Source organism: Zeus faber (genome assembly GCF_960531495.2).
Source record: "Zeus faber genome assembly, chromosome: 11".
Classification (NCBI taxonomy): Eukaryota; Metazoa; Chordata; class Actinopteri; order Zeiformes; family Zeidae; genus Zeus; species Zeus faber.
The window spans coordinates 18,216,379-18,228,271 of record NC_137205.1 but is presented as its reverse complement, the minus strand read 5'-3'; the positions used below and the strand labels follow the sequence as shown (position 1 = coordinate 18,228,271).

Below are 11,893 nucleotides of genomic sequence, written 5' to 3'. Positions count from 1 at the left end.
CTATTAACAGTAGCGCTGTATGTCTGAATTTAACTTGTCCAACAATCTATTGTTGTTATGTTCACTTGACGAAAAATATTATTTTTGCCCTTCCATCCAACCATCCATCCGTTAATCATCCATCCATCTATCCATCCATCATTCCCCAGTCCACCCACCCATCCATCATTCCCTAATCCACCCACCCATCCATACCTCAATCATCCATCCATCCACCCATCACTCCTCAATCCCTCAATCCATCCATCCATCCCTCAATCCACCCGTACATCCATCCCTCAATCCATCCATCCTTCACTCATCCATCCATCCATCCGTTAATCCTCAATCCACCCACCCATCCTTCCGTCAATCCATCCATTCCTCAATCATCCATCCACCGATCAATCCATCGTTCCTCAATCCACCCACCCACCCATCCATCCATCGAAACTACCGGTACATCCATCCCTCAATCCATCCACCCACCCACCCACCCACCCACCCAACTATAAACTTAAAAATAACCACGCTTAATCACAGCATAAATCAGGAACATGAATCCCTGGGAAAGCTCACTTTGTTTTTCCAGGTAGGGTTACTTTACTTGCGTATTCGGTGCTCACGCATCAAGGAAACATCTCCACGTTGACTCATACCAGCGTGTATAGCTGTGATGGGGGCTCCGCAGAGCGCTGGAACTCCAGCCATCCTGCTAATCCTGCACCGGTGTTGGGCTCCTGGGGGTCCACGGGTCTTTGACCCTGCAACGGGGGGCTGGCTGCTAACAGGCATGTCAGAGCACATAGGCCTGTGGTGGAAATGATCAGTACCTTATTACCATGTATATATTTCAAGTATCTGCACTTACTCCAGTATATTCTGTTTCGGAGACTTTGGGCTTTTACTCCACTGCACGTCAAAGTAAATATCTCAATGTTTTAACTTTACTACATTTCAAACACAGTAGCGTTACTTTACATATTTTTATAGGATATATTTATAGGATATTCACTTTTACTTTTAATACTTTCGGTACATCTTGAGAGCAACTATACTAAAGTGGTATACACTAGTATAGTTTGTTTTTACTCACTTTGACTTAAGTGAGAGGTCTGAGGACTCCCACCACCACTTAAAGCCCACTTCCAAATGCGCACACGGGAAATAGACATTTCCATTTTTGAAAAATAAAAAATAGATTTATGTCGTAAAAATGCTGAAGAGTAAAACAAAATATTACCAAAATAAGAAATGCTCTGTCCATATGTCGCCGTTTACCGCGATATAGATGATAAATAAAGACCAGACGAGAAGCTGCGAGTCAGCGCGTCAGGGCGGGGCGGCGCTGCCGAGAGGAGGCAGGGACGCTGCTGATTGGTCAGATCGCCTGCCAATCACCCGCCCTCCGGCGCAGAGGGAGGGGCGCTGCCATGTGCGCTCATACGGACGCACACACACACACACACACACACACACACACACACACACACACACACACACACACACACACACACACACACTCACTCACACACACACACACACTCACACACACATACTCACACGGACCGGCCAAGTGATGGGAGCTTGACGCTCAGCTGATTGTCGCTTTCCCCCCCCGCTAGAAACCACCAAAGCTCAACAGAACTGGACTTAAACGATAGATGTGATAAATCTGTGTCAATTTCTTTTCTTTCAGGTGTTTTTTCTTTTTCTTTTTTCCCCCCGAAATCAGCGGATCCTCGAGGAGTTCTTTTTTTTTTTTTTTAACACTTAACAAGAAGAGGAACTCACGATATCAGGAACCAAAATGCCTAATTGGAGTATAGGTCTTGTCCGGCGCTCCTATGGAATATTATAGTCCCGTTCTCCATCATCTCCATGTCGTGCCATCATCACCATCATCATCATCATCATCCCAGGTGAAAAACAGAGTGTTTGTGCTGTGCATCATGCTGTCCCTCTGGGTCTACATGATCTACTGCTGTGTGGGCTACTGCACCACCGTCCCCAGCCCGAGCCCAAAGGGTAACTACGTGCCATTATTCGAGCACCCGCCCTCCTCCCTGGGGGCCGCCAGGGACCTGCTGGAGAACGAGGGCGACGCGGACAGCAGAGGCGGAGAGGACTGGGACGAGAGCCACGACGCGGCGGCCAGGGGAGGCGAGGCGAGGGCTCCGGAGGACCCCGCCGCCTCGGCTTTCTCCAACGGCTCGGAGACCAGGAGGCTGCCCGGGGCTATCATCATCGGGGTGAAGAAGGGGGGGACCCGGGCTCTGCTGGAGTTCCTGCGGCTGCACCCGGACATCAGGGCGGTGGGCGCCGAGCCGCACTTCTTCGACCGCAACTACGACAAGGGTCTGGAGTGGTACAGGTAGAAGCAGACTGGAGTGTATAAAATACACCTTTATTACTTTAAGCTATGTTTTTCAAACTCTTCTGAATAAATAATGCTTTTGAAACATGGCATATATGTTTCCTAGTAGCAGTATTAGTAGTAGTAGTAGTAGTAGTAGTAGTAGTAGTAGTAGTAGTAGTAGTAGTAGTAGTAGTAGTAGTAATAATAATAATAAGTGTTCTAATAAAAAAAAGAAAACAAGCGAAATGCATTTAAAAAATATAAATAATTCTGAGGTAGGAAGGTATAATAATATTGTTCCTATACAGACAGACAGACACACACACGTATAATAATAAATAATAAAATAATAAATACATAATATAAAAGAAGGTTTGAGTAGCTAAAATATTATTATGATTAGGTGGAATATTATTTTTATATTATACCTACTCAAACTTTGTTCTTTCTTATATATATATATATATATATATATATATATATATAAAAGAAGGAACAAAACTATAAGTATGAGTAGGTAAAATATTATTTTTATTAGGTGGAATATTATTATTATATTATAACTTTTCATACTTGTACTTTTGTTCCTTCTTATATATATATATATATATAATAAGAAGGAACAAAAGTATGAGAATATGTATATATATATATATATATATATATATATATATATATATAGTGTGTGTGAATTTGGTTAGCCTTTGTATAATTTCCTCGTCATTAATTGTTTGCAAAATTACAACCATCAGCTCTATTTTGTGAAAGAGAGGAAATAACTTAACAAAAGAAAAAGGGAACAAGAGAGGAATAGCACTTGCCTACCAAGATCAGCTGATTGCAATATTCCAGATAACTAACCCACACCTTCAACGGCTTTCCACTGTATAGCCTTGAATCATGTTTTATCATAGTTGCTCTTAGCATTTTAAAGGGCATCATCAGATATTGTGGCTGTGACATCATACACAGTTTCTCCACATATGAGTTTGGGCCAGAGAAAAAAAAGAAAATCTCGCAAGTCATCGTCTTCCATTTAGATTTAAAGTGTTCGATAGAGTCTTCCTTTTCAAATCAAGCACACAACCTCCAAGTGGAAGTCCGCAAGTGACATCATGTTTTCATCCTTGGAGTCGGAAGCCACTGCTTCACAGCTATGATTTCTGTGGCAGAGAATGTTCATTTCCTGTTTAAATCTGCCCACACAATGTCCGTCGTGCGCCTCAGACTTTGCGTGTTTAACTGGATGTGTGTGTACAATGCAACCTGTTCCCTTTGCTTGGGTGTGATTTAACATCCCTGGAAAACCTGGAAGGCATCAATCTTTTGATTATCTATAAAGTTTTCGTTGTTTTTTTTTTGGTTTCGTTTTTTGGTACTGAAGATGTTACAAGTGGAACCGCATAATTAATACACATATACAAGTTGTTTTAAGTGTCCTTCTGACTAAGCCTGCAGATTAACAGGGGGTGTCAAAGGATCTGGACACTGTTTTGAAGTTTGCCTCATAAAAGGTACAATAGGTGAAGTGAAGCATTGTTCAAAAGACTTTTCGCTTAAGCTCCTCCAAGAATTTCCGGACAGGTTTAGCGCAGATTTCGGATGATCAGTCAGTTAAGATAGGTCTTTTGTTCGTCTGCACGGACTGAGAAACAAGAACAAATTGAAGAGGCCAATACAAGTTAGACCTAACTTTTTGGGCCTTTTTTTGGAGCTGACCAAAGTGGCCTATACTAATAAATATACTTATATATATATATTCTAAATGTACTAAAAAGAGAGAAATTGTTTTTTCAAAGCAAAACTGTTGCTGCGTATGTCATCGATAAAGAAATCCAGTACTATATATATATCATATATATACCCTATGTATTGAGAATGGAATTAAATAATGGACAGTTGAGATAAGGCGGCTATTTGTTTGCAGTGGAAACACAGTACACAGTAAACAACATGCGTTGGCCAGCAGGTGCGCGAGCCACGATGAAAAGCCACCGGCGGCGCCACCAGCCACCGCTGGAGGCTTGCGTAATGAAGGCCAGTTTCCCTAGAGTGGCCAATCGTGCTAATTAAAACAGCTTAGCATGAGTAAGCCCAGCCGGAGGGCCATGCCGCAGAGTGACCCCAGACAGCCGAGCAGCCCAACACCACCGCCGGCTCCTCAGGATCATTTGGTGGTTCTTAAAAACACAGCAAAAAAAACCACACACACACACACACCCACACACAGCTAAATTCCTTGATGTCATTACATAAAAAACCCTGCACCACCAACCCAACCTTGATGCACAGTAACCATTACCTCGCATTATACAGCTTAATAACCTAACTCAGCAATATAGTTTATGATGTGATGGTGATAAGATAAGAGGGATAAGTATAAAACGTGCATTCCTAGCCAGTGCCAAACAGTAGCCCAGTCTGGGGCGTGGGGGTGGGGTGGGGTGGGGGTGTCGTGGGGGGTAGTTGGGTGGGCTTATCAACTGCTGTGGTAGCGATGACTTGCTCCACACCTCCACCCCCGAGATGGAGGCGGTCCCCTGAGGCCATCCATTCAGGCGGAGCCCCCCACCAACACAGCGGGGACACCAGCCATTAAATAGCAGGCTGTCACCCACTGCCACAGAAAAGGGAAGCAGACACGCACGCGCACGCACGCCCGCGAGCACGCCCGCACACACACACACACACACACACACACACACACACACACACACACACACAAAGTACAGACTTAACTCATACGGCGCACAGAAGGAAACTCCTTAAAACCGTTTGGCTTCTTGGCTTCCTCCCTTGCTTTAATACAGAAACATCTACTGTATTTCATCACTCCAGCATCTGCAATGCTTTGTCTTACTTGACAACTTTACTCCTCGGCTGTTTTTTCTCCCCCCCCCCCCCCCCTTCCGATTCGCAAACTATTTTTCTCTCCCGCAGCCTTCCAAAAAAACAACGAAACAATACGCGTTTCTTCTGACTATAACTCAAAGAAGATGTCGAGGACGGTCTACAGTAATTCAAAGGCGGAGCGGAGCCCTGGGGAAGCTCACCGCCGGCCAGCCACAGACAGAGGGCAGTAAATTTGGAGTGCGTCTTTAGAAAAGCGCAACAGTATTATGCCCCTAAGCTGAAAGCATGGGGGGAGGGGGTATGCCGGGGGAACCCCTGAGGTCTGCATTAACCCCCGTGATAAAAGAGCAGACAATTAGTGTGAAACATGTTTTCTCTGCCTTCACTTTGTATGCAAATGTCCTGGGAAGACTCAGAGTGCCCTTTGACGGAGCCCAGCGGGACTCAGGAACAGCGGAGCTTTTCAGTGCAACTCGGCCGTGAAGACGTCGAAGCGCTGAGCTCCTCGGGTCGGGAAGCTCGACTTCCCTGCGAGGCGTTGAGCGGAGTTGGGAAAGTCGCATTTCCCCGAGCCTACCGTCAAGGTTCATGGACGGCCGTCCGACCGGTGGCTTATTTACGATTTGTGTACGACATTATTCCTCGCGAATGGCCGTTGTGCGAGAGACGACGGCAGGAATTGATTTTTTACATTGAGGCGGCGCTCAAATGAGATTTTCCCTCCTCTGGAGCCGACGCGTCAGCACACCGATAACGAAACAACGCCGGTGATAATCAGGAATTGTGTTATCGATGGAGCTGAGATAATGTTATAAACGTTTGGAAGATTTCCTTTTTCGGGGGCGGACGACAGATTTTGAAGCTCGGCAACTTGGGAAAAACTTGATATCGGTGTCAGAATGTGGGCATGTGAAAGTCAGTTTTAGATATGATGATGTTGACATTAAAGACGTAACTGGGAGTGTTTGGTTTCTCCCACAAATATTTGTGGACCGTGTTTTGCCCCGTATCAGTCTCCGTAGAATAATAAGCATATATTTACTCGTAAAATCGACTTTCCTGCATCTCGATTCTGCTCGCGGGAAGATTTGTTTTGCCTCCCCACCTCCCCGGGCTTTCGGTTCAGAGAGTTCATCAATCCACAGCTCTTATTACAACACTTTGGAGAGATTTAAGAACCGAAACACCAAACGGAGGAGTTGTTGCTGCTCAAAACTCCCCCAACCCCTGGAGTGGCTGACTTCCTCGACGCTCTTTTTGACTCTTCAGAGAAACTCGGCCGTTTCCTGCCGCTCGCATTTTTTTCCCGACTGCAGCAGGTCCTTGACAGCCAGTCAGAGCATCTTTGAAACGCTCCAATCTGCCTCAAACATCTCTCTGTTTTGTTTCTTTGAAGTCTTGTTTGTTTTTCGCTGATCCTCCCAGACCCTCACATCCCGGTGGGGGATTATATCGGCGGTTTGCGCCGGCGCGCTCTGCGCGCGGGGGGAAAAACGCCTCGGATACGGAGGATGTTTGCACTCCGTCCTCGATTTCGGCGCCATCGGGGGGGGGGGCGGCGTTTCAATTATTTGGCCACGCCCGCCTCAGACGCGATTTCTGTGCGAGAGAGCGCTCGGCGTGATTAGCTCGGCGCGGCTGGCTCGCCGCAGCGCTCTCCTCTCACAAACACCCTGGTAAAAGTGGTTGGCCGTCCTATAAACAACTGACAGCTCAAATGGTTACGTGTTAATGCGAGGCTGACAGCTGTGTGAGAGAAGCCAGGATGGCTCACACGCTGTTTCTCCTCCTCCTCCTCCTCCTCCTGCTCCTCTTCAAGACGGGCTCGTCTGCACCAGACAGCCAGGTGGCCGTGAGTTCTGCATACTGACAGTAATAATGTAGGATGGGAAAGGAAAAAAATAAAAATAAATAAAAAACACTCTTTCTCTGCACTATCACCGTTGTCAGAAATGTCATATGAGATGTGAGATACCGAACGTCAGACCTCTTAAGAGGGCCCTGAGTGCAACGTGCGATGACGACTTCCCCTCCTGAGATAAGGCTTTTTTTGCGCCCGGCGGCCAGAGGGCACCCTCACCTAAAGCACTCCCCCCCTTTCCCCTTTGATTCAATTCTGGAATTTATCTCCCTCTAAGTCGGTCAGATTAGCTGGAGTGGCTGCATACCACCACCTCTCGCCTCGTCTTTGCCGCTTCGGGAGGAGCAACGCTTCCCACAGTAGCAAAACCCTCCGCCCTCAGAGCCTGGAGATTAGAACCCATCGTGACATCAGCTTTACGATGGAGCGGGACTTCGTTCGTGGTGCAGTTAATGCCGCTACGCTGGGGCTGAACGATCATGCCCAGTCAAGCAGAACGCTGCGCCGTCCAGAAAAGTTTCAGCCTCGCTAGGGCCGATACGAGGAAAGACCGCGTCGGTCGAGGTGGCGGAGCCCCGCGCCGTCTCAATCGCAGCGCCCCGTTAAACTCATCGTCGAGTCCCGTGTGCCACGGCCAAGCACCGGTCACACGCAGCGGCGTTGTAAATTCCTACCTTTGGACCCGGTTTCTGATAAAGGAAGGCGAACATAAACAAAGACGCAAGCCAACACCCCACTCCAGGCGTCTCCCCGGCAGCCGGAGTAATGGACGCACCACCATCCACACCTCCCAGCAGACGAAAACACAGACAAATGACACAGTCCACCGCTCTGGGATTAATGTCCATCCCTGGTTGCCGTATAGGGAGTGAGTTATCTTGTGGCTCGGCTGCAGGAAAATGCCGGCGCAGCATCTAAAGCGCAGAGCAACTTTGAAATAGAGTAACATCAATGCAGTTTGCGCACTTCTGCCGTGCTCGGCTTCTCATATAGATATAGATAACATATAGATATGTTTATATATATATTTATATATAAATATGTTTATAATTATTATATGTTGTATGTAAATATGTTGTATGTAGATTTGGAAGTGTAAAAAAAGTAATTTCCCCCTGGGATTATTAAAGTATTTCTGATTCTGAATCTGATTCTCCCCGTCCGCCCGCTCCCGGTTATCTTCCCAGACCTGCTGTTCCCCCGTGGCTCGTAAAGGACAGGTTGGAGGGCAGAGGATGTTTACGCCTTCCACTCTACGCTCAGGCGTTCGTATTTATTTACTTTTGGCAAATGAAGTATGGGAATTCTCTTAACCGTTTCTGACGGTGAAAACCACTCGCTATTCCGAAGTACTGCCTCAACAGGTCCTGCCGTTTGAGATTGCAATTGGAAGGCTTGTGACGGCCGACTGATAGACGGAGATACGCCGGAGCCTATTGTTTCCGGACCAAATTTCATTGTTTATTAAAGAGAACAAATTGTGAAAAGGCTGCTACAGTACATCTGCCCCCGCCCCCAGCGAATCTCCCATTTCTCCCTGTGTGTGAGATGTTCTGCAGCTCCCTATCTCTGCTGGGATGAATAATGCATGCGCCTGTCACACAGATTGTTTTGCTCGGGGATCTAGCGGAAAGTGTGATCGGTTGTAAGTTTTTCGCGTCCCCAGGGGCCCCCCCGGGGAAAGCCTACAGCACTCTGACTTGTGTGTATCCAAGAGATACAGCCCTTAATTGCAGGGCATTCTGATATGGCTGTTTGTCTCTCTTGTGCCTACTACTTGATTCGGTTCGGGGGGGGGGTTTCCCATCACACACGACAATGGCGGAGGCTCTCGGGGGGGAGGAGAGTGGATAAGGTGATCTCGGAGGGGGTCGCGCAAGGCCGTGCTGTGGATTCATTAGTTAGGGCGGTGAAATTGCGTAAGAAAGAAGGAGCCCTTGTGTATTTGCACGCCGCTAATGAGCTACAGGCGGCGCCGTCTTCCCTAATAACGGCAGGAGGCTTCTCCCAAGGGTCCGCGCCGCAAGACTCTGCAGAGCGCTAAGATGGAAAGTGACCAAGTGAACGCAGTGAGATACCGTCTATTGAAGTGCCGTCTACCTTCACCGGCAGATGGTGGGTGCAGGTAGATACAGAAATGCTCAGGAGAAATACCTAAAGAGTATAAAATTGACGTAAAGGCTCCAGCTTTTGATATTCCACACAACAGAGTGTGCATTTCTATCTGGCCACATACTTTATCAATGTCTTGGATCAGTAAAAATGGCATTAAAGTATTCTTTCCCCAAACTTGTACAAAGAAAAGAAGGGCAGCTTGGTTTTCTGTGGTATATTCTCTGGCGGATTTACTACTTTCTTACTTTCACTTAATGTAAGTCAAGTAATTGTCATCTCCACGGCTTCCATCTCTCCCTCTCCAGCGCTATGAAACCAGGCAGCCAGCCAGCCAGTAAGGCAGTTAACCAGGCTCAACTGTCCCAGTGTGTTTGGCTTAGTCCTAATCTCCCTTGACTCACTTTAGCCATTATCCAGTCAGGGATGCAGTTAACAGGCTGCATTATGATCAACCAGAGCCGTCCTCAGTTCAGGAAGCTCTGCAGTCATAAAAGGAGGCAGATTTACACCCAGCATCGCTACCATCATCATTCCTAGAGATGCCTTCACAACAGAGCAATAAGAGTGTTCGTTCATAATCCAAATCCTCTATTGTATCGTGTTACCAAAATGAGTGGTAATTCATTGCAAAGACTGTGTGTAGAGTTGAAAGGGGAACACCTAGATAAAATAGTGCAGCAAGGTGCGCCTACCTTTCATCCCTTTTTGGATTGTGTCCATCCCAGATGATAAACAGGACACTGCCCTAACTGCCAATTCCTGTAACTCACCTGTGTATTTTCAGGCTGCAGTAATATAGCTCAGGTTGTGTAGGGGCTGTCAGCTTGATCGTGAGGGACAAGTCTACCATGAACACGAGTGTTTGCCACCATATCTGTTACTCCATCTAATCAATTTGTTTCTCTCCCTAATAGGGAATTGATGCCTAAGACACTGGAGGGACAGATGACCATGGAAAAGACCCCCAGCTACTATGTCACCAAGGAGGTCCCGGCACGCATCTACACCATGTCCAAAGACACAAAGCTGATCGTGGTGGTCCGGGATCCCGTCACGAGGGCCATCTCGGACTACACCCAGACGCGCTCCAAAAAGCCTGACATTCCCTCTTTCGAGAGCCTGACTTTTAAGAACGCCACGGCGGGTCTGATCGACACCACGTGGAGCGCCGTGCAGATCGGCATGTACGCCAAGCACCTCGAGCGCTGGCTCCAGTTCTTCCCCATGGAGCAGCTGCTGTTCGTCAACGGAGAGCTGCTGATTAGCGACCCGGCGGGGGAGATGGCCCGGGTCCAGGACTTTCTGGGGCTGAGAAGGGTGGTCAACGACAAGCATTTCCACTTCAACCCGGCCAAGGGCTTCCCATGCCTTAAGAAACCCGAGGGGAACAGCAAACCCCACTGTCTGGGCAAGACGAAAGGGAGGACCCACCCGAATATTGATGCCAAGGTGGTGCAGAGACTAAGGGAGTTCTATAAGCCCTTCAACTGGAGGTTCTACCAGATGACCGGACATGATTTCGGATGGGACTGAGGCTCATGCGGGTTCTTTGTCATGAATTTATTTCTAATTTTGACAATTCGGAGATATTGTTATACATTCTATGTACAGTATTTAGTGTATGTGTAAAAAGTACAAAGGTCTATTTTATGATAATTTATTTCTATGATGGTAACTCACTAAGCTGCCTATATGTTCGTTCATGATCCACGCAAATTGCATTCCAATCCTCAATCGCACATTTTGTAATAATTTCACATTCATATTCCTTCATTTCATAGAGCATCACAGAGAATGGTGATAATTTATAACTTAAAGCACAATAATCTGTTACGGGTATCACAAGCAGAATATTATAATCTACATATTCTTGTAGCAGAGCGAACATTAAGCTGTTTGGCGTCGATCTTTGTTTTTCCGATTATTATTTTCTCCCATTCTCCTGAGATGAAAGTGAGCCAACTTCACAAACAGCAAGTAATATCCCCTTAACATTTGCCTGACCCTCATAGGTCTCCGGGTCCACTTAGGCAGGTCGATACAGGGCCCAGCTGATCCAGTGCCACTTCCCAGGTGGATCAATACGGTAATAGCTCCTCATCATGTCAGTTAGACCTGAGCGATGGTGCTGCTCTGCCCTCTGGAGCTCTGCAATAAAATGTGGATGCATCACACAATTATTGGCAGTTTGTGTACAGCGACCCTCGGGGTATACAGTAAACTCGTATCCGAGGTAATATGAAGATATAGAGTTCGACCACAATACTTCGCCATTATTTCATAGTCCCCCCCCCTCGGTTGCTGTATGCAAAGAGCAGAGAGCCTGGATGTTGTACTTGTGTTTTTTTTTTTGGTTTTTCTTTCGCTGCTACTAAGCTGAGGTCAACGTACTGTTCCAAAAGGCTGTCGTGAAATATAGTAAATACTAATCATTCAAAGGGAATCTCCAGTTGAGCATTGTGCATTGTTTTCAGACACTGAATGACTTCACCTTACGCCGACTGAAATGGACTTTATTTATGTAGAGCTTTCTCTCGCCACCACGGCCACTCAAAGCGCTTCACAATCAACGGGCCCTGGCCCACCCACACACCACACGCATTCGCACAGCAATGGCGGTTCAGGCGTCTTCGCTCAACGATTACATACTTTGATGACTTTCGCCGGCAGAAGCGCTGCTCAAACTCCAGAGCTAACGCTGGATCTTCCTTTACACTGAATCCGAC

The 11,893-nt window shown here is 46.9% G+C and overlaps 1 protein-coding gene across 1 annotated transcript; it reads left to right on the top strand.

Annotated features, from left to right (window-relative positions):
* Positions 1-1,826: 1,826 nt before the first annotated feature.
* hs3st3b1a (heparan sulfate (glucosamine) 3-O-sulfotransferase 3B1a) lies at positions 1,827-10,700 on the top strand (the record flags this gene model as incomplete). The annotated part of the gene is made up of 2 exons (XM_080009681.1): positions 1,827-2,353; positions 10,082-10,700. 2 exons carry the CDS (start codon positions 1,827-1,829, stop codon positions 10,698-10,700), a joined length of 1,146 nt encoding a protein of 381 aa, XP_079865807.1.
* Between the last annotated feature and the right edge of the window lie 1,193 nt (positions 10,701-11,893).